The following is a 23,484-nucleotide window of genomic DNA, read 5'->3' as shown; positions in this document are numbered from 1 at the left end:
TTTCACAGGATGTGGTACAAACTGTGCTTTGTAAACATGTAACCTCGAACTTTGAACAGCATCTCTCTGGGTTCAAACAAGACAAATGGTTACTGCAAAAACAGTGTGTTTTGTTCCTGCAAACGATGACCCTCACACCGCAAAATAGTCTTTTTGTTCCGTTTTTAAATCCAATTGTCATTGAAAAATCACTCAGGGCTTGTCTGTACAGGTAGTTAATGTGTGGTAAGCTGAGATGTATCTATAGTGCACTAACTGCTTAGAAAGAGTCGATCAAAGCGCGCTATGGAACTTTTACTGCGCAGTAGCAGGGTCCACACGGCCAATTCGTGTGGGGCAGGCTACTGTGCTACCAGTATATACCCCAGCTTGCCACACACAAACTGTCAGTAGACCAGCTTTCACTAAGAATTTTATAAACTCATTAACACAGAACTAACAAGGAATTACAGTAACTGTTTAATATTTTCTAGAAAAGGTATGTTCTTGTGCATCATTGAATATTGTCCTTTCCTCATATCCTGATGCTCATCTGAACCCCTCTCCTCTTCATCCTCTTCATTTACTACTCTTAAATTGCTGTCACCATTCCCACCTACCCCTATTGACATTCCTCATCTCTTGCTATGTTCTAGCTATCTTCTCCTCCATTCCTTTTTTCCTCTGTTCCTCCTCCTGTTTCTTCTGGGAGCGCCGCTTCAGCTTAACTGAGTTGGCTATTGAAATTGTCCCCTGCACCCAGTAACGTTGTGAGAGGTTACACAAATCAGTGAGAACAGGAGGCAGTGAGGCAAACAACGCATGTCTTTAGGACCGCATTTTGGAAATGCTGCACCCAAAGTGAGATGTCAGCATAAAGGCTTCGGATATTGCCCTCCTTAGAGTGTAAATGAAGGAGTGTGGAAGTGCATGGTACAACATGTTAACAAATGCTCCAGCTAAAAGCCATCGGTCTGTAAAATTTTACAAAAAGTTGCATTATTTTGCCAGGGACCTTTGAGCGATGTCTTGCTTCAGCTCTGTTTTGTCCCCTTAATACATGGGAGGCTGAATCATAAGCCATAGCTCAAGACTTCCATATATGGTATAGAGATGAGCTGTAATAAGATGTTCTCAAGAATATATGTTTATCTTAACCCAAGTGGGGAAAGCTAAGCAGGAAAAAGGCACTTTTGTTGCAAATTAAGTGTCCCCACACATGAAGTATCAGGGGGTAGCCGTGTTAGTCTGAATCTGTAAAAAGCAACAGAGGGTCCTGTGGCACCTTTGAGACGAACAGAAGTTAGAACTTTCACACATGACGTTAATTATGAACAATTAATCAGGAAGTATTCCATTTGTAGACAAGGCCTTAGATTCAATGTCATGGATGGTTGGCAGAAGGGAACCAAAAGGCTTCAGAGTGTTGGTTATTCAGAGCAGATGACCTGAACATTAGCATCCGTGGTCCTTCACAATGGGCAAAGAGGACGGGATTGTTTGTAAACAGGCAACAGCAAGAGCCATGAAACTAATAAAGATGAAACAAGTGGAGTTTGCTCTAGTACGTTTGACATTGTGGCACTGGGGATTGATGCCACAGTACTGCCTGATAAGTCGCTCTGCGGTGCAGGTCTCATCCCACCCTCCCACATGGCAATATGTGCAGACTTTTCTATACTTCATCTTGATTTCCAGCCACCTTTCTGACTTTGGTTCAGCTTTGCACAGGTAGAGAGTTATCTCACAGTTGCAGCCAATATAAAAATTTGATTTTGTCCTGGGATGTCCTCTGTATTTTTTCCTCAAACTGGCTAGGCGACAACTGACACATCCCAAGCCCTAGTTGAATTCAGTGAAGAACCCTTGCAGTATTCTGGGGGTAGCCTAAGGGAGCTGCTCTCTCAAAGCATCTTTCAAAGGGCCCATGTGCCTTGAATTTCTTTGTGATTCTGGCCAGACGATCCACAAGTTTCCTGGTTCACTGTCCTATCTGGGAAACAGTGCAGTGGTCTTGACTCTGAATAGATTCCTGTGATCTGCTGTCTGAGGAATCCAGGCTGGAGTACACTGCAGAAATTCTGAGTGGGAGAAAATAATAAATCTATTAAAACAACATATATGCGGTGGGAATTAAACTAAAACCATGAGTTCTCTATAGAGAGATGTTGTATTTCCTCAAACGCATGGGAGATCTTGCTGACGCTGCCCCCACATAAACCTGCTGGAGCCTCAGCTAAGTTATTAGCACTGCCTATGTTTATGTATGGAAGAGATATGATATTGCAGTGGTTCAGGGAGACAGGAAAACACGCTATGTGCATAGTCTGTGTGTGTATGTATCAAAGAGAGAGAGACAGGAGAGAAGCAAGAGCAGCTTGGATTCTGAAGGAGCCCTGCAGTGGACAGCGGATAAAGTGGTCTGAATTGAGCCATGGGAGTTGTAGATAGGACAGGGTATACCACGTTTAGGAGTTAGTATGTTGGGTGCTAGGTAACTCTGTATTTAAAATAAACTAAACCAAAATTCAATTTAGAGAAATAAAGACAAAGGCTAGGCAGAACATTTGAAAAAACATCTGCTACTTTAACTCTGGGAAAGGACCTAACCATAACAGCTTGTCAGCCTCTGACTGATTAAAGCTGTGAAAGTAACAAACAAAACAAAAAAATTAATGGAGATATCCTATCTCCTAGAACTGGATGGGACCTTGAAAGGTCATCAAGTCCAGCCCCCTACCTTCACTAGCAGGACCAAGTACTGATTTTGCCCCAGATCCCTAAGTGGCCCCCTCAAGGATTGAACTCATAACCCTGGGTTTAGTAGGCCAATGCTCAAACCACTGAGCTATCCTTGCCCCCTCTTTAAGTAAAGTATAAAAGAATGTTCCATCAAAGTAAACAGGACTACACATGTGCTTAAGAGCTCTGTTGGATCAGGATCTTCACAACCATTCTATTCTGTAGCAGTTAAAGTGAAAACATAAATGTAACGAAACTACTGAGTCTCTGAAAACAAAGTAAAACCATCAAGTAAATGAGAAAAAAACTATAAATATGCAAGGGTCTTCTGCTTTTGGTACCGGCTTGGGGAAGTCAGAAGATCTGGTTCTATTCCCACTTTTCCCAGAGTTCCTTTTTACTGAAAGTGTGACCCTGCTTTGAAAAGGTGCTCTGTAAAAACGCTATCAGAGTTCCATATTTATTAGCTCTTAGTGGCTCCATGCGTTCAGTTTTGCAAGTAAACAAATATTTGACGGCCAGCACTGCAATCTTGTTTTCCTGTTAAAGTTACCCTTATCCCCCCCTATTGTTGTTATAAATTATTTGGATTACAGGCACTCCTGGAGACGCCAACTGAGACTGGGACTCCACTGAGCTAGGAACTGTATGTACACACAGTAAGAGAGAGTTCCTGCCCTGGAGAGTGTACAGCAGGTCAATAGCTGATATGACAATAGAATCCAGATTGGCTGACTCCATGTCCACTCACCAGACCATGCTGCCCCCTTTTCCTAGCATATTACTGAACAGCAGTATTATGTTACAGAATCTCAGATTTAAAGGACCTCAAACTGTGTATCAATGTCTTATTCCCTCTCCCCTTCAGTGCCCCCAAAAGATTGCATTACATATTGTATATACATGTACACACAAAAGTTGAATTAGGGCTTGTCTACACACGAAAGGTATTCCAGAATAAGGTAGGTTGTGAATTGAAAGCAGAACAGCTATTCCAGAATAACTCTATGTGTTGACAGTCCCTTAATATCTGGGGTCTGATTAAACCTGTAACTTCTGGGACAATCAGAGCCATGGCAGAACTTCTAATTTCTTACCTTCCCCGGTTGGACCTACATATTAAATATTCCTTATCAAAAACAGATTTTTTTAAAAAGAATGGAAATATATAGGTGTGTGCATTTGTTGCAGGAATTAGACTGTGTGAGATATGCCCACTTCCTCTTAATGGTGGTTCCCTGCTGGATACTCCGGAGAGCCAAAAATGTTTAGGGTCCCCGCCAGTGTGATCTGCAGGAGGGAAATTCCTCCCTGATCCTGGTGATCAGCGCAGCCCTGTCCACATGAGTACAAGTCTCTACAGCTAAGCATCTGATCCCATATATACCTCAAAATAATATTCCAGGCACCCCTGACATCTCTTGTCCTTATTTAGGCCCTGATCCTTCAAGTTACTCCATGTGGGTGGGCCCCTGAGCCTGTGTGGACCCCAACGGGACCGTTCTTCCTCTTTTATTTTAATTATATTTCAGAGGGTGATTTTCAACCTGCCTAAACCAGGCTGCATGTAGGAGCAAGTCTTTTTGCATTACCTTTGATAGATGCAGACAGGAAACAGTTACAGGAAATATTCTGTAAAAAGCAACAGAGGGTCCTGTGGCACCTTTGAGACTAACAGAAGTACTGGGAGCATAAGCTTTCGTGGGTAAGAACCTCACTTCTTCAGATGCAAGTCTAACAGATTCAGACTCACACGGCTACCCCTCTGATACTGGAAATATTCTAGATCCTTTGTTAAAATCAGTTCAGTTCAGGTTGTGAGTTTACCTATCCCTTGGATAGTGTTTATGAAAATTTTCATGTACTCACCAGATGTTTTCTTTGGCTTGGTCTTCTGTAGCATAGCTGCTTAAAGTCTTCAGTGTCTCTGGCACTCCTTAGTGCCTCTGTGAAGCAATTCCTAGTCTGTGCTGCTACCACCAGCTGGTCATTGCTCTACATATGGCCTTGGTTGCAGTTTTATCTCTCCATAGAGAGACAACTCAGCCTTCCTGAGACTGGCTTTTCACAGTTCATACTGTTCTCACTGGCTTGATATAAACACTAATATGTATGTAGATATAGGCAGTGACTAAAAATTCCTAAGTTATTTGATGTTCTCTAGTCTTGGCAAGGCATCGGAGATCTCCTTTGTTCTGGAAGATGGCCTCTACTGACAGAGCCCATATGCTTGGAAACTTTTCCAATTTCTTTTAAATCAGACTCCTAGGCTGGTTTTATCAAATGTTATTTCTAGTTCAGCAGCAGAGAACATGGCACGTTCTCTTTCTAGAGAGTCCAAACTCAAATAATGTAATAGTCTTCCTGTTCGAATATTGTTCTCTCAAAAATTGTAACTATTTGAGGTGGCTACAAAATATTTTCTAAAAAATACCAATCACAATTATACAATCTTAGCATTAAATATTAAACAGTAACAAATTAGGGCATTTTACTGTGCACATAAAACAGATTTTAAAGAAATTAGTAGTGTAAAAATCAACACAGTTTATACACTTAACACAGTTCTATGAAGCTTAAAATTATTGAATCTAAATGCAAAGGGCTGGATCCCCAAGTGTGCTAGAGGGAGGTAAAACTGGCTTTACACAACTCTGATCCTAGAGGCTCCTAGGGGTCAACTGGCCTCCATTGCATATCAAAGCAGCTCTGGGGCTGGTCTAACTTGTGCTGGTGGATAATGACCCTCAAGAGGCCACTCTGGTGTGGCTGCCCTGGCATTCCCCCAGGATGGGGGGGAATTGGCATCAGGCTGGCTACACCAATGGTTTTCGCATTCAATGTATGATTCTTTAGTTTAATGCTTAAAAATTCACTCACCCCTGGTGAGCAGAAACTCGTCCTGGTAATTGGGGATGAGACTTAAAAATCAGCAATTTCTGCAGAATTTATGCTTTAATTTGGAAAAAAAAAACATTTCTTGTCCTTAAGAATATATAATAAGCTTCCAAACATGACCGGATGCAATGCTTTCTTTCTGATACTGCAGACAGACAGCTCAAGTGTCTCTGTTGCAGCTCATGGCTTTCCCAAGAATCAGTAGGGGGAAGTTAACAAGACTCTGGTCAGTTTCATGGCTACCATTCAGAACTCATTTTGGACAGCAATGAAACAGACTCTTCCCACCTACCCCCTTCACAGCAGCCCCCAAGAGGCTGTGAAAATCCCCAACAATTAGGTTTCAGAGTAGCAGCCGTGTTAGTCTGTATCCGCAAAAAGAAGAACAGGAGTACTGGGTGCCACAAGTACTCCTGTTCTTCTTCCCAACAATTAGCTGGTTCTGGGATGGGGAAGCAAAAGCTGTTTCTTTTCCAGCAACAGAATGGATGGAGATTCAAATTTATCAAGATATCAAGTACTCAAAGGCTGACAAATAGTGGAACCCCTGAGCAGAGTTCAGGACCAAGCACCCTGATAGGAATCCCAGCAACCTCCCTATTCTCAGCATTTGGGGGACAGAAGTGGGGTTCTAAACATGGCATTGTTGACTATTGCTGGTGCAACCAATTGATTTATCTATACTAAAGTGTTTGACTGACTGGAGAGTTAACTGATTGCCAGTTAGTTTGTACATGCTAATCTGGACACTACAAATGTTTGTGCTTTATACCGTAGGCTGCCCCCCCTCCCCTCAAAGGCTCGTTACATCAGTTTTCAGTTAAAATTAATTTGTATCTGCTAGTATGGACACTTGTCAAACATTCATTCCAAGAAACAAACGTTTGTGATTTGCCATAGCCTGATCCCTAGGACAAACCACAGACATTTGTAGCCTGGAACAAATTTATTAATGGCAAAGGGTTCACGCCCTGCTTCTGTCATTAAAAGGGATGTCTCCTTTGTTTGGAAAAACCGTTTAACTCTGGAGTGTGTGAAAGAGGGAGAGAGGGCTGCAGACTGAAAAGACTGTGGTGTACCAGTTAATAATGCTGACATTTAAACTGTCTAGCACTGATATTGAGGTGAATGAGGAAAATTTATACTAGAGATATAGTGTCAAGCTGTTTGCAGATTCACTACACAGTATCCGATTACTTAAGGTTGATTTTCTTTGCCATTGTAAGTGCTACATGCAGAATGTATTTTTAAAATGAAAGCGTAGGGACCTGAATGCCTAGGGAATCCCCTGAACTGCTTCCAGTCCTCACTTCCCAGCTGCTCCATCCTCCATACTGTTGCTACCCAACCCCCCACTGAGAATTTCCCAGAACAGACCTCCCTTTACAATGTAGAGCCATCCCACTATGCCAGTTCTGATTCAGTTTCCAGGTTTAGTCTATCAAGAAGCTAGGATGCAATCCGAGAGTTGCATTTGGTGCTCAGATGGTCACAATTACATTCCCGACTTTGGCTGCTCCATCTTGCACAACATTAAGAACTGAGTTGCTTTCACCACACAAGAGGCATCTTCATGGTTTTACAAAATTAGTTTCTTACATATATGAAGCCAATTGACAACTTAAAGATGCCTGCATATTAGTAACTATCACCTGCCAACAAGATCCATCTACTCATGGAACTCCTTGTGCTAGTAGCTAATTCACGGATACAGGAGCCAAAGATACAATGCAGACTGCTCCTCAGCAAAAGGAGAATGCAGATGGCTAGCTGCACAATGTAGCATAGAGGGACAGATCATGAGATTCAGGCTATACGCCACAGACTTCTGCTGGCATAGCTAGGTCGGTCAGGGCTCTGTTCCCTTACTGATGTAGCTGTGCTGGCAAAAGTCCCTAGTGTTAGATGCAGTTACACTGCCAAAACTGCACTTTTACCAGTATAGCTTGTTTCCCTGCGGGGTGGGGTGAAATAAACCCTACTGGGAAATGCAGTTTTGCTGATATAACCACATCTATACTGCATCCAGACTAGGAGCGCTTTGGGACATAGTATACCAATATGTCGATAGTAAAGCACTCCTAGTTTTGACATGGCTTAGCTGTTCCTACACAGAAAGAGGTGATAGCAGCAGATTTGCTAAATCTTTACCCTTCATTTCACACAAGAAGGGTTACAAAGAGTATGGCTACACTGCAAATTACGGTGCAATTGTAGCATAGGTAGCCATATCCCCCACTAACTTTAATCTAGCTGGTGTGGGTAACAGTAGCAATGAAGAACCAGTGACATGGACCCCAGAGTAGTCTAGCAACCCAGGGACGTACTTAGGGCCCTGGGGGGCTTGTGCTGGGGTGGCTAGCCCACTCTGAAGCCCCAGCCAGCCCATCTTCACTACCATTATACACACTAGCAAGATTAAAGCTAGCACAGATATGCCTACCCATGCTACAATTACACTGTGATTTGCAGTGTGGATCCAAATTCTGTGCTTCACAGATCTGTAATTTCACTGCCTGAAGAAACCACAAATCACCTGGCTCAAAGAGCAAGACAAAAGGTTATTGCAGAAATAGTCTGTCTTGTCACTAACTACAAACATTCTCTTCACACACTGAAAAAACAACCGTTTCCTCCCTCATTGTTTTTAACACGAATGTAACAGAACGACACTTGGTAAGACCTTTTAAACCCAGTAAAACAAAGCAAACCTAATAAGAAATAAACTGGTTGGATGTTTGCCAAAGATGGGATTTTCCTGTGCCCAAATGAATATCCCTTTCACTATATTATTCCCCTTATACATAACCACTTTCACTGCCCCAACATGCCCCTGGTGCTCTTCCTCATCTCTTCTGTCCCTCTCCTATTTCCCTTCCCTTTTCTCTTGTCTCTCCAGAGAGTTCTGTATTGACTTCTCTGAGCTGGTTGTTGGGCCTGATGAAATGAATTGTTTTTGCTGAACCTCACAATACAGATCAGGCTTGGAGGCAGCACGCTCAACCTGTTATCAATAATGTTGCAGAGGGACGTAAAGATCAGACAAATACATGTCTGTAGGACAACATCTTGGAAATTCTGCACCCAATATGAAATGGCAGCATAAAAGCGGTTGATGTTACCCTGTTTATTGGGTACACAGTGTGTGTAAACTCATAGACCAGCCCGTCAACAAGTCACACTCTGAATGCTTATTTTATTGCATTTGAAAAAGGACAATAAATGCAAAGAAGTGCATTCTTTTGTTATGGGCTCTTCAGCAACATCCTGTTTGAGCACTTTGGCCCAGATCCTCAAAGATATTTAGGCACCTGATTGATTTTAATGAGAATTAGGTGCCTAAATGCCTTTGAGGTCTCACAAATAGAAGTATGGCTGAATGACAAATGTTAACCAGAGATCCCTGTAATGGAGAATGGGTGCAAGATGCAACAAGATGTTACAGGCTGGACCAGGTTTCACCATCTCAGGCACCTTTGTTCAAAGTGTTTGTGAGGCTCTCTTAGGCTCTTGGCAAGAGAAGGTAGGAAGAGGCTTCAGAATATTGGTCCTCTAAAGCAAAAGAGCTGAAAAATAGCACTCAGAGATCTTTAGGTGTGTCACAGAGAAGTGGGCAGGGTATGCAAAGGTAACGGTGGGAGTCCAGAATGTACAATGAATATTCATTCCGAACTTTTAATTACAGGTATTTCCTCTGATGTTTCTTCTTTTCCATATTGGTTCGTCTGTGACCCTTCCTCTGCCCCACGACATAGGGTTCTTTCTGTAATTTCCTATGTTTACAGTGTGAGCAAGCTTCCATAAGAGGCGGACGACCAATGTAAAATTTCACCAGGTACAAGAAGGACCCTATGGGTACCCTCTCACCTTGGTACCAACGGGTACGATTGTTAAGGCAGCAAGGATCCCACCACTTTTTCTCCAGGAATCTCCTCACATCAATGGTACCATCTACCTTAGTGAAGTAGGTGTGTACTTTCTTATACGCTTCCAGCTCACATTTGGCAGATCCGATCTCCCACAGGTAAGGTCACAGGGATATTAATTCAGCATCCAGTATCCCCACCAGAAAGCCTTCCGATCTCTTTAGCTCACAGAGGATCTTTTCCACGTTTTGCAGGAATAGAGGATGAAACTCAGTCATGGCTCAGCACTTGCTCCAGGTAATGTGGGTATTTCCCCATCACCTGGAAGAAATCAGTCTTCAAAAACTGCACTAGCTCATTCTTGTCTTCCATTTGGCAGATCCTAAAGATGATTTCTATCTCTAGTACCCAAACATTTTCTTCACGCTCACTCAATGCCACTGGTGGAAAGTGACTGCAAGGTTCCCCCCGATATCTGTTCAATTTGTAGATCAACAGAAAAATACCAGAGTGGTTTGCTCTGGTACGTTTGACATTGAGGCACCGGGGATTGATGCGACAGTACTGCCTGATAAGTCGCTCTGCGGTGCAGGTCTCATCCCACTCTCCTGCATGGCAATAATATGTGCAGGCTTTCCTGTACTTCATCTTGATTTCCAGCCACCTTTTTGACTGTGGTTCAGCTTCCCACAGGTAGTGAGATATTTCACGGTTGCAGCCGATATAGAACATTTGGTTTTGTCTTGGGAGGTCTTTTGAATTTTCTTCTCAAAGTGACTGGGAGGCAACTGGCACATCCTGTGGCACTGGATGAATTTGGTGAGGAACCCTTGCAGTATTCTAGGGAATGCCCGACGGAGCTTTTCTCTCAGGGCAGCTTCCTGGCTCCCAAAACGTCCAGCTGCTCTGAACTCCCTTCTGGTTCTGGCCAGATCATCCATAAGGTTCATGATTCTATTTGGGTCTATCATCGTCTCTGGTGCATCAGATTATGGCTCTGAAATGTTTCCTATCAGGTGTCACTGGATCCCTGTTGGAATACAGAGGGGTGATCTTGACAGAAAATAAAAAACAATAAATATATAAAACTACATCTCAGAGATGCAACTTAACCCCAAGCCTGGGCTCTTCTGGAGAGAGTTACCCAGGTACTATTAACAGCAATTGGAGTGGCATTGACTCCACTAGCTCATTTGGGTCCCATCAGAGCTATTGGCACCCATGTTTATGTTAACAGAATTTACTGGCATGGACTCAAAATCTGTTTAGTGCAGCTCCCAAAATCTGTGTGCGCAAAGGTAGTTTTAAGCTCCCTTGCACATTTCTTGGTGCTGGTTGCCAATGGCCTCAAAACCCCAGCCTGGCAGCCAGGGATCCCTAGGTGGCATTGGCTACATTCTTGTTTACCTGTCTACTCTCCTGTCATGAGAAGTTGGGGTGGTGATGGTATAGGAGCTGTTAGGACAGTGCTACAGCTACCTCCCCCCAAGCATTCCCCTAGGCAGTGGCTGGCTTTGATGCAGTGTGGCACTGTTGGAGTGGTGTAGAGCTCCCTCCCCAAGGGAGGATCGGGGCAGAAGGTCAGAGGGGCAGCACAGCCTCTGTTTGTCAGAGGGTGGAGATGGATGGCAGAAGAGAGATCACTTGATCATTGCCTGTTAGGTTCACTCCCTCTGGGGCACCTGGCATTGGCCACTGTCAGTAGACAGGATACTGGGCTAGATGGACCTTTGGTCTGACTGGTTCGGCCGTTCTTATGTTCTGTTCTTATGTCCAGTGAGCCCTGTGCACTGTCCAGTGAAGACAGAAGGGTGCATCCCAGAGGAGTGTGTGGGTGCTGGGGAGGAGCTCTGAGGGGGGTCAATGGGGGGAGGGGAGGGGGCTGGGAGGAATGAGGGGGCCAGGCACTGTGGGGTGGGATGAAGGGAAGGGGGCTTGGGGCGATGAGAGTGTCAAGGGCAGAGGGGAGTTGTGGCGATGGCTTGGGGGACGAAGGGGTGAGGAGCTGAGGAAGGGGGGATGAGGGGTCAATGGGGTGGGGAGCTGAGGAGGTGGAGTTGAAGGGAGGGGAGCTGTGAGGTGGGGGCTGGGGTGGGAAGGGTCAATGGGATGGGGTGAAGGGAGGGGGAATGTGGGGTGAGGTGCGGGGCTCAGGGCCGCCTTAGGGGAAATGGGGCCGTGGGCAAACTTGTATTTTGGTGCCTCCCCGGCCCCCGCTCCCGGCCCCCGCTGCCTCCCCGGGTTCCTTTCTGCGGCCTCGCACCCCGGGCCTTGCCACTGAACGCGGCGCCCCCCCTTAAGCCGGCCCTGGCGCGATTGCCGGCGCCGGGCGCTGCTTCCATTGAGGCGTCGAGTGGGAAACGAGGCCGGGAGCCACCAGCGCCACCCGGGACTCGGGCTCAATGCGCCTGTGCGGCGCGTGCGGGCCGGAGTCTGGTGGGGACGCGCCCCAGGCCACCCCTCACTGCGCGCGTCCGTCTGTGCTCGCGCCTCGCCCAGCCCCGGGGGGACCCGCACACCCGGGCGCACCCAGACCCCGCCGGCAGGGGGCGCTGCTGTGCTGAGACTGCGGGGAGGGACAGCAGCTCCCGCCCGATCCCGATCCCAGCCCACGTGGCGCTGATCGCTCCCCACCCAGCACGTGGTTCCGACTCCCCGCACAGCGAGCGCCCCTCACGCTGTCAGCTGGGCTCAGGCCATCAGAGCCGGGTACCCTGCACCTCTGCACGGCGTGTCCTGCTGCAGCGTGCGGCCACACGACTGCAGAGCTGGCACTTCAGCTGTGTGTTACCAGGGCCGCCCGGGGGGTGCAAGCGGGGCAATTTGCCCCAGGCCCCGCAGGGGCCCCCACGAGAGTTTTTGGCGGGTCTTCGGCCGCAGGTCCTTCAGTGCCGCCGAACACACCCGGAGCGAAGACCTGGAGCTTCTTCTGCTCCGGGTCTTCAGCAGTAATTCGGCGTCGAGGGCTCCTTCCGCTCCGGATCTTCGGCGGCAATTCAGCGGCGGATCCTTCACTCGCTCCAGGACCCGCCGCCGAAGTGCCCCGAAGACCCGGAGTGGAAGGACCCCCGCCACCGAAGACTCCAGGCCCCCGAATCCTCTGGGTGGCCCTGTGTGTTACATACTCTGGGGAAGCTCCTCTAGAAGTGAGAGCAGAGTCATTTGTCCCCAAGTCATCATCCAGATAATAAACCCATAGCAGTTGGCAGTCCTGGTCCTGGTTGTTCCTGTGCCTTCGTGTGTCCAGATACCGAACTGTTGAATGTGGAATTGCCTGGCGAGGCTGTAGGGCTAACCCTTTGGTTTGTGTTCCCAGATTAAGCTCCACTGTGTGAAGATCCCTTCAGATCTGTGCTCTGTGGATATAAGCAACAAAAATCTGGTCTCAGTAAGTAGGAGATACTCTCTAAACTAAATGTGGAGAAACACCTCAGATCCTGAGAGATCCACTGTGTTAGCTCGTGAGCATCCATGCTGCAGGCAAACGATGTGTGAGAATGCAGACACCTACTTCCTCCCTGCAACCAGGCCAGACAACTGTGCACTCCTAGTATAACTCAGTGGTTCCTGACATTTTTGGGGACAGGATCTGCCTGGAAACCTTGACGGTCTGTTGTGATCCAGTAAACAGCTTTAGTGCAAAAAAAATCTGGTTTATTAAATATTTCTTACCCATGATACATAATATACATGTTCCCATAGTAAGTATTAAATAAGTCCACTGGACATACTGTGGTGGTGGCTCCTGTGGATAGATGGCTGGTGAAAATATTCTTGTGGGGGTGTGGCTGAGTAAAACTGTCAGGCCCCACTCTCCCGTGTGTGGATGGCAGGGTACGGGGGTGTCCCTGTCTCTATCCCAGTCCAGTGCGGACGGGAGGCCTCGGAGAGTCAGGGGGTACACGTACCATGTTGGAGAGCGAGCGTGCCCTGCACTCACCCTGCAGTAGCGGCTCCTGTCCCATGAGACTGGGATTGGCTCCCTGCTCTGTCCCATTGGCTCTCGCCACTTGGAGATTTTCTGTGTCAGGCTCCTCTGAATAGGGGAGGGAGTCTAAGCCATCTGCCCACCCCAAGAAGACGAGGGGAAGGGGAAAGAAGGGGTGAAAAGGTCACCAGTCCTTTTGTGAAGATGGGATGCTGGGGTTAGAGGGGTGAGGGGCCCTGTGAGGGGCTAAAGTGGGGTTCCTGGGTGAGCCATAAGGGACTGGAGCAATTGATCACCCAAGTTAACTCTGCAGAGAAGACAGACCCTCTTCTGCCCATTTTCAGAATGCACAGTAGGAAACAAATACTGGGAAGTGCTACAGCTTAGGAGTTGTGAGGAAAAAAAGATCCAGCTATTTCAAAATGGGTACGAACGCTTGTTTTTCTTTCTCTTCTTTCAGGCTAAAGAAGATGACTTTGAGCAGTTTGATTCCGTCGCTTATATCAATGCTACAGAAAACCTATTGACATTAGGTAAGAAGGTATATTGCTGAAATGTAGATCGCTCTCTCTCTTAGACAGAGGCATGTAATACAGGGAAGCTAAGAATCTCTGAGCTTATGGCTAGAATCTCACAAATAGGTTTCAAAAAGAAGGCACATGTGGCGCCTCTGCTGGAGAATTGCTCCCCATCACTGAGTAGATTTCCTTGTAGAAGTTCTTATAATAATGCTAATAATGCCTAGCTCTTACATAGTGTTTTTCATCACTAGATCTTACATAGTGTTTTTCATCACTAGATCTCAAAGCATTGTAAGAAGGAAGCCAGTATCACTCTCCCCATTTTACCGTTGGAGAAACTGAGGCACAGACAGGTGAATTGACTTGTTCAAGGCCACCCAGCAGGCCAGTTGCAGAACAGGGAATAGAAACCAGGTTTCCTTAGTCCCAGGTGTTGGGAGCAAAGGCCTGACAGACACCTGCTCTGATGTAACAGAAAGAGCAGAGTAATCTTGTTTAGTGTTGCACGTATGTAAGAAAGATGCAAAGTAATTGTGTTTGTGAGGAAAACCAGAAGATGCAACTACAGCACTAGAAGAAACTGGTCTGAGTTAGCACAGGGCTGCCCGGGGGCTGGGGGGAGGGTAAGTGAGTCAATTTGCCTCAGGCCCCGGGCCCCGCAGGGGCCCCCACGAGAGTTTTTCGGGGGTCCTGGAGCGGGGTCCTTCACTCGCTCTGGGGGCCCTGGAAAACTCTTGCGGGGCCCGGGCTTCTTCTGCTCTGGGTCTTCAGCAGCAGTTCCGCAGCGGAGGGTCCTTCCGCTCCGGGACCCGCCGCCGAAGTGCCCTGAAGACCCGCGGCGGGGGGTCCTTCCGCCCCGGGACCCGCCGCCGAAGTGCTCTGAAGACCCGCGGCGGGGGGTCCTTCCGCCCCGGGACCCGCCGCCGAAGTGCTCTGAAGACCCGCGGCGGGGGGTCCTTCCGCCCCTGGACCTGCCGCCGAAGTGCCCTGAAGACCCGCGGCGGGCGGTCCTTCCGCCCCNAGTGTCCTTCACTTGCTCCGGGGCCTCCGGAGCTTCTTCCGCTCCGGGTCTTTGGTGGCAATTCGGCGGTGGGGGGATCCTTCTGCTCTGGGACCTGCCGCTGAAGTGCTCTGAAGACCCGCGGCGGGGGGTCCTTCCGCCCCGGGACCCGCCGCCGAAGTGCTCTGAAGACCCGCGGCGGGGGGTCCTTCCGCCCCGGGACCCGCCGCCGAAGTGCTCTGAAGACCCGCGGCGGGGGGTCCTTCCGCCCCTGGACCTGCCGCCGAAGTGCCCTGAAGACCCGCGGCGGGCGGTCCTTCCGCCCCGGGACCCGCCGCCAAAGTGCCCTGAAGACCCGCGGCGGGGGGTCCTTCCGCCCCGGGAACCGCCGCCGAAGTGCCCTGAAGACCCGCGGCGGGGGGTCCTTCCTCCCCGGGACCCGCCGCCGAAGTGCTGGGTCTTCGGCAGCAATTCGCCGGCAAGACCCCAGGCCCCCTGGATCCTCTGGGCGGCCCTGAGTTAGCACAAAACTTATACTGGCAGGGGTGGAGGATTGATAGGGAAATGAGAGACTAATACATAGGTATAAGAAAATATCATAAAAAGTTATGTATAAGTCAGCCTTACAAAGGGAAGTTGAAGCTGTGAATTGTCTGGTGCTGGAGGCGACAGTGATGAGATCATCCTGATGTGCTTTTCCCACTTGTAAGTAACTGATCACTGCTTGCTCGCGCTTTGGCTTTATACAGGTTTGTTAGACCCACTTGCAGAGTAGTGTATTTCAAGCCAACACAAGCCTAGTGCTGTATGATCAGTTATTAATTTGGAGAAAATAAAAGAAACAAATTTTAGTCGAGAATAAAAAAATTAAGCTAAATGTTTCCTTCAGTGGTTCAAGGATACACGCAGATCAGAGAGCAGGAAACGTGTGAAACGGACTTGCATCTTTGAAAAACAGCAAATTATATTGGGCCATCATGTATTGTAGAGATTGTGTTGAGTTGAGGTGTGGTTTATATTTTCTTTCAAATGTGTTCGTCAGTAATATCAAGAATTTCCAGAGTTGTTATAATTAATTACAACATTTTGGAAGGGATATTAAACCTCATGCTACAAGATTTAAGCTCATGTCTCTGCTCTTGGAGATCAGGATGAGACCTAATGTGGGGGACAGATTGCTCCACATCTGCCTACTATGGGGCTCTTATTCCTTCCTCTGAACCATCTGGCACTGGCCACTGTCCGAGACAGGCTATTGGACTGGATGGGCCTTGGGTTTGATCCGTGAGCTGACCATCTTCCATTGAACCTATTTAACCTTTACTAGCTTTACAATAGCATAAGCCCAAGAGAACACTGGGGCATGTAATCCAGCTGGTGGGTCATCTTTACGGGGGGATATCTAGGATAGGCCAGGAAGGATTGAAGTATGGATGGTTGGCATGCAGAGGAAGACTAAGGCTTGGTCTACACTTGAAAGATATATCAGCATAGCTAGCTCAGTTGGGTGTGAAAAAACCCACCCCTGCCCAGAGTGCTTCTGTTGACATAGCTAATGTAATTTGGGGAGGTGGTGTTCCTGCTTTGACAAAAAAGAAACAACCCTTCAGTGGGTGCAGGCTGCTTCAGTGCTATGGGGCAATGTTGGCATAGCGATGCCAACCTAGATATGCGGATATAGTCTCTGCATTGTAGACATACCTTTAAATGTGACAAAACTGTGGGAATCTGACAACAGTGATGGTCAGGCAAAAACATTGAGGGATTGAAGATGTCAGCTTATGGGTGGGGTCTGTGAAGGAGCACACTAGAAGAGTTTAAACACCCAGCATGGTAGGAGTTCATGCAGGGTTTTAAAAAAAAAAAGATGGCGGCTGTGAACTGGATCCTGAAATATATTGGGAGCCACTGGAATGATCTGAGGATGGGATGATGTCATGCTTTCTTATATACATGGGAAGAGAAGAAGCAGTATTCTGTACATTCTGGAGTGTAGGGAGTTGGAGATTTACAGGGAAGGGAGTTGCAGACATCGAGGTAAGAAGCAACCTTGAGGCATGGATGAAGACTGCAACGAGACAGGTCCATACATGGTCAATGTTGCCGAGGCAGTGAGAGCTGCATTTGCAGGCATATTTAGGGATATGCAGGATTGCTCCTGACACGGCCAGTAGGAGAGGGGATCGAAAGAGAAGCAATGGCTGGCATTATTTTGTTGGAAGTGGACCAGTGTTCCCGAACACTTTAGGCCCCAATCCAATCATTGATAGTACCTGGAGGACTGCCTGTGACACTCCATGTGTTATTAATTGCAAGATTGGAGTCCTAGTTGTGACCCATGTGGAGGCCATCCCAGATTCCCAGGACTCACCATAAAATCAAATTGCAGTCTCAGTTCTTTACTTAACAAAAAAAAAGACAATATTAACCCCCCACCTCTGCATTCCAGTGACTCTCCTAATCCTTGGTGGGACAGATTGTTTTGGTGCCCAAACTCCCGCTCTTTATTGTTTAAAGGGGCTAGCAGTCAACTTTCATGGCGCCAGTGTTTTGTTTCAGCTTGTTTTGCTCAAGACTGGGGAGCGATGCTGAAAATTAACATTGAGCATTTTACAAAAAGGAGCTCTGTATAGCTCAAGGGGTAAGTAATAGGATATAGAGTCTTTCACGTTGACTGCTGACCAGGTCAGTAGTGACTAAAAGTTGTTACTGTCTGATAGCTGTTCACTGGCCCTTCTATGAAGTGACTTTGATGGCCTCAGTCCAGTTCCTAATGGACATGGTTACACACCATTAAACAGTCACTAGAATTGGTACTGAGACCAGAGAATGAATGGCAATGGAGACTGAACTCATAGAGGTGGTCGGTCCCTCTAGGGCAGGCTTGAGCACGGTGTGACTTTCACTGCCATTAACCATGATGCACCTGATGACTTTGGTCTCCTGGGTTGTCAAGAGGATTCTCTGTTTGGCGTCTCCTTGTGGTTCCCTCATGTTGTACCTCTTCACCCCATTCCTGTTTGTTCATTTTTTTGTCCCCCATATTCAGTTAAGCCCTAAGTGCTGCCCCATCACTCATCTGAGGGGGTGGGCCTTCTATTGTTGCGTGGGTTCTGCGCACCTCTCAGGATTTAAGGGCCAGTGCTTTTCACCAACACTAAATTCACTTATGAGAGATTTTCAAGGCAGCATGAGGGAGTTAGCTGTCCATTTTCCGTTGCCTTTCAGTGAGAGCTGGACCCCTCGCTCTGTTAGGCCCCTTTCTTTTTCTTTTTCTTTTTTTAAAGGCTAGAATTTCAAAACAAAACCATATAAATGATCATTAGAAATAAAATCTGATTTGTTTTTCTAGGAGAGAAAAACATGGTCCTACTCTCTCCTGCCAGCTGGGTACCTTGGCTGGTTCCACAGCAAGATGTCAATTGTTTTTTCAGCGCAATTTTCTCATACGACTTTTTCTCTTTTTATTCATTTAGAAGCATTTCGTACATTTTCTGGACTAAGGGAACTAGAACTTTCCTTGAATGGACTAAGAAATCTTAAAATCAGCGCTGGAGACTTTCTGCACTTGGAAGTAAGATCAGAGGGAAGGTGGAAAGCAAACTCATCTTCTACCCACCCACATTTAGAGTTGTCATAGCAAGGTGTAACATTATTGATATTTGTTGTTAACATTATTTAACAGGGTATTTAGATTTCATTGTGGATATTGTAAAGGAAACCTGAGCAAAATGGTGAAGATGTGGGCAGAAAATATAATGAGGAATTCAATAAGGAGATTTTTATCTCTTCACCTTGGGCACAGATGTGATTCACATACTCCATTGGTGACAAGAGTGAATGTAACTATAGGCTAGTTGTTACTCAATATTTCATATGGGATACCCATGTTGGAGATTAGTGGGATGAGATGGTGATGCCTTCAGAATTGCTTTGAATTCCCAGGCTGGCTATTTTTGGGCATCTTTCATTCAGAGACTGTGAATAAGGAACATTGAAAAGATTTTTCTGATACTTTTATGGGAAAAGGTCATTTTTAGATACAATTTTTCAGTGTTTAACTAAAGCCACACACCTACATTCTTTAGAACTGTTCTTTTAAACCAAGTATGTTTGTGATTAGAGGAAGGAGCACGGTGTAGTCTTTAGAGCACAGGACTGGGAGCAAGGAGACTAGGTTTTATTCCTGGCCCTGTCAGAGGTATACTGTGTGACCTTGGGCGAGTCAAGGAACCGCTCTGTGCCTCAGTTTCCCAATCCCCCGAGACCTCTTCCATTCGCAGGCCAAGCTAGGCTTACACTTCACACACTCAGAATCATTTTGAAAGTGCTTTGAGACACTCCAGGGGAAGGTGCATCAGAAGTGCAAGGTATTATAAAAATATTTCTACTAATAGTGACTTGAAAACTCTTCTGTCACAAAGTCTTCCTTTTTCAGTCACTTCCCTGACAGTTTCTATTTGCCTGCTCGCACCTGAACTGTTGTCACAGGTATCAGATGCATCTGAGCAAGGACTCAATGCTGAGCTCTTCCTGCAAAGGCTGAGCAACCTCCACCCCTACTGAAGTCACTGGAAGTTGAGTGTCACCATCACCTCATAGGATCTGGCCTCACTGAATATTACTTACTTATTATTATTTATTAATTTCCCGTATATATAGAAACCATAAATAGTTCCAGCAGAAGCCAGTGTGTTTGTTTTTTGCTACATTGGGAATTTCTTTTACATTTCCCCTAGATACTGGATCTTTCTTATAACAATTTGTCTCCTGAGGATGTTCGGAGATTGGGAGTTTTGTCTCAACTTAAGGTTCTTCACCTAACAGCCAATGGACTTAGATCTCTTCCTTCTGACCTGGCAGTCTCAGAGAAGTAAGTCCAGAAAGAGAGAGAATCATGAAGCATTATTCATTTGATCTGAATAAAAAGACAGACTCTCACTGTGCATTATCAGTCTTTCTGAAATGTAACCACGGCACTGTTCTGTTTAAAAGCCATGCTCTTGTGGGTAAGGTGAGGCTCATGTAGCAAGTTACATTAACGTGACTGTTGGACGGCTGTTGTCATGGCTGGCAGGCCAAGGATTGAGCTTTTCTTGACAGTGAGCATTTCTTACCTTGAAAATTGAAACCTGTTTTTTTTTATTTCTGGGTAAAAAAAATCCGTCATTGAAAGAGCCTCATGGCTGATGGCAGAGTGAGTGTGACCCCCCCGCCCTCCCAGGAAATATGGAGTTGGCCAGCAGGTTAGATTCCAAAAGCCCACAGGTTTATCATGGAAAATCCAGCTCGGTCAGATGCCCATGAGACCAAATATTCCCCTCCCCCTCCTATGTAGGGTGACCAGATGTCCCAATTTTATAGGGACAGTCTCGATATTCAGGGCTTTTTTAAATATCGGTGCCTATTACCCTCCACCCCCTGTCCTGATTTTTCACACTTGCTGTCTGGTCACCCTGCTCCCATGGGTGATTGGGCAGGACAGAGCCCCCCTTACTAAAGGCTTGCACACAAGGTGCTGAGCACTCTGCACACAGTTCAGCAAAGCACTTAAGCATGTGCTTAGCTATAAGCGTGTGATCGGTCCCGTTGACTTCAGCCCCATGGGGACCATGGCACCACCTGTCCTGTGATCAAGGTGGGAGAAGAACCTCCTATCCACCTCAACACCCAAGGGTTGGGGTTTTTTTAACAGCTGCTTCCCCTAGAAATCTAGGCCCTGCTCCCATCCCTCTCCCCTACCACTTCACGCCCAGCTGCTGTCTCATATCCCAGAGCAGAGGCAGAGGGCCAATCCGGGAACCTTTGTATTGCAGAATCTTATCTGTGCACTCCAACAGCTCCTCCTGTGTCAGGTTCCTCTGTAACTTAAAGGGGCCCAACCCTCTAAACTGTTGGGTGTCTCCCGGGAAGTTCTGAGCACTTAAACTCCCGTTGAGGTCAAAGGTCCTCCACACCTCTTAAGAGGAGCCTGTCAGTTGTATGTCTCTGGTTTGAATCCAGCCCAGGTTGGTAATTACCCCAAGTTGTTACCATCTAGCTGTTTGGTTCCCTGTGGTGGCCTAGTGGATAGAGCACTGGAGTGAGACTTGGGAGACCTTGGTTCTGTTCCCACCTCTGCTGTTGAGTGACCTTGGGGCATGTCACATCCTCTTTCTGTGCCTCAGTTTCTCCCTCTGTTAAATGGGGATAATGATACTGACCTGCTTTGCGATGTACTGATGGTAAGAGCTAGCTGTTCTTACATGTGAAATGGATTGGTGATGTCATTCCAGTTTGGAGTGGTCGGAGGAGTCTTCTCCATAACTGGCAATAATTGGCCTGTGAACAATTCCCCCCCATCCCTGAGCGCCCCCTTGTGGCTGCAGGGCCGGCTCTGGCTTTTTGGCCGCCCCAAACAAAACAAAACAAAGAAAAAAAACAGGGCGGCCAGAACGGCAAAGCAAAAAAAAAAAAAACCCTGCGGCGCGGTTGGAGCGCGGGTGCAGGGGGACCAGCTAGCGGGGGGGTGAGGGAGGGAGCGGGAGGGAGAGAGAAGGGGGGCGGCCAGGGCTACAGCGGGGCGCTGCCATGCGGCCCCTCCCGCCGCGCCGCCTCCTGCCGCCTGCTGGGAGGGCTCCGCTCCGGTTGGCGGGGAGGGAAGGACGAGGACTGCCCTGCCGGGCTTGCTGCAAGGCACTCCCGTCCTCCGCCCCCCTACAGGGCGGCCGGAGCGGAACAAAACAAACAAAAAAAGCGGCCGTGCCGCCCTAGGATTGGGCGGAATGCCGCCCCGTTCAATCTGCCGCCCCAAGCACCAGCTTGCTCGGCTGGAGCCTGGAGCCGGCCCTGTGTGGCTGGGCACCCTGATACTGTGATTACCATCCCACTTAACCTCTTGAGCCCCTTTGGACTCTACAACAGGCTCAATAATACCCCTCCTTGGGACTAGTTTGTTACCAAACCATAGTGCAAACAATCTGTAAGAAAACTCCCAAAACATGGACCATTTATCATCCCCAGTCCTTAAATTCCTACAGCATCTGGGACATCAATGTAGCATATACCACACTCTGGCATCTTCCACCACATCCATGTTCTTCTTTGGTCCTCTCCTGTCCTTTTGCCTGGACAGTTACTGCAGCCCTTCCAGATGGAGTGTAGCGCTGCTTTTCCCAGCAGGCCTTTCCCCAGCCTCCCTGCTGGAAGTTCATCCTCACCAGGGAACCACCCATCCCTCCCCCAGTTCCATTAACCTCTCATCTCAGAAAGGCCGTCAGCTGCTGGGCCCTTCCACTGCTTCCCTGGCCCTCAGCCCTCTCTGGTTCCAATGTGGAGACATCAGTGGGTAAGCCCCCTTGATACTCCCCTGCCTTCAGCTCTATCTAGCCCTTGGTCCCAACTTGGAAGTCAGCAGGCAACTCCCTCTGCTGCTGCCTTGAGCCTTCTCCAGTTTTGGGACGTCAGCTGGCAAACCACTCACCTATTCGCCCGCCTGCCCAGAACCTCCTACAGCCTCCTTCAGGGGCCTTCTCCCTGATCATTTTTGTCTTTTTAAAAGCTAAGACATTTAACAATTTTCTGTTTAAATCTGAATTTATGATAAACTACATAAAGGCCTAAACTTGCTACAATCTATTCACATCATGTAAATAAATGTAACAAACATACTGAGCACTCCTCATAAACTTTGACTAAAAAGTTAAAGGCTGCTGTTTGATATACTCAATCAGGGCGGAAACTTCTTTAACTTTTTAGGTAAAGCGTTATAAATACGGCACAATAGTCTATACTGCTTTAAGTTAAGTATCACAGTCATTTTCAGCCTTTACAAAGGAGTGATCATTTATATTCTTTTTTCTAAATGTCAGTATTTTCCTCTTTCTGTGTGTGTATATGTGTGTATGCAGAAAGTCTTTTACCTAGTTACTTTTAGTTTCCAAATTCCATGTAATAGAAATACTTTTGTTTTAATATTTGTAGTGTATTCATTAGTCATTAGTAGATTTCAATAATTGGGAAGTGTGGGAAAAAATACGATAGTTTTATTCAACTACTAACTCTCTGCCCCAACCTTGACAAATGCGGTTTTTGTGCATATTTGAAATTGAGTTTCAATTTTCATCCAAACGAAGCTTGATACAAGTAAAAAGTGAATTATTATCTAGTAAATAAGAAATACATCATTACCATTTTCTAGCACACTTTTGCCAACTCTCCTGATGTCTCACTTAAAGCCCAGGGCTCTTGGAGAGAGGTGATTATATGAGAATCTCAGCTTTCATCTGAAAAGAAGTTGCTAGCCCTCCTGGTTGCAGAGAATGAAAATGTGACCCAAGTGAAAGCTCAAAATCCAGAACCCAACCTGTATTTTATTTTTAAAATCTCTTGATTTTTAAGATACTCTTGTGATGGGGGGAGGCTGACTCGTTATTTTTGAATGTTTGGGGTTGGCAATACTACTGACAATAAAAAAATGGAGATATTCCAAATGTAAATAAATGCTACGTTGAGCTGTAGGATTGCTTAAAGTCGTAGTGTATCCTGCTCGTTAGCAAAAGAAAAGTAAAA

The 23,484-nt window shown here is 46.8% G+C and overlaps 1 protein-coding gene across 2 annotated transcripts in view; it reads left to right on the top strand.

Moving 5' to 3' along the window:
* The window catches only part of XRRA1 (X-ray radiation resistance associated 1), a 48,083-nt gene that overhangs the window by 4,041 nt on the left and 20,558 nt on the right, over nt 1–23,484 (top strand). For both annotated transcript variants that reach the window (XM_034759118.1, XM_034759117.1), the window contains exons 3-6: nt 12,802–12,873; nt 13,874–13,946; nt 18,411–18,508; nt 19,674–19,807. In XM_034759118.1, the coding sequence (XP_034615009.1) occupies nt 12,802–12,873; nt 13,874–13,946; nt 18,411–18,508; nt 19,674–19,807 (377 nt within the window). The remainder of the gene's footprint in view (nt 1–12,801; nt 12,874–13,873; nt 13,947–18,410; nt 18,509–19,673; nt 19,808–23,484) is intronic.

This window comes from Trachemys scripta, chromosome 1, assembly GCF_013100865.1.
Source record: "Trachemys scripta elegans isolate TJP31775 chromosome 1, CAS_Tse_1.0, whole genome shotgun sequence".
NCBI lineage: Eukaryota > Metazoa > Chordata > Testudines > Emydidae > Trachemys > Trachemys scripta.
Note: the sequence above shows the minus strand (reverse complement) of the source record. Positions and strands in the feature narration are given on the sequence as shown.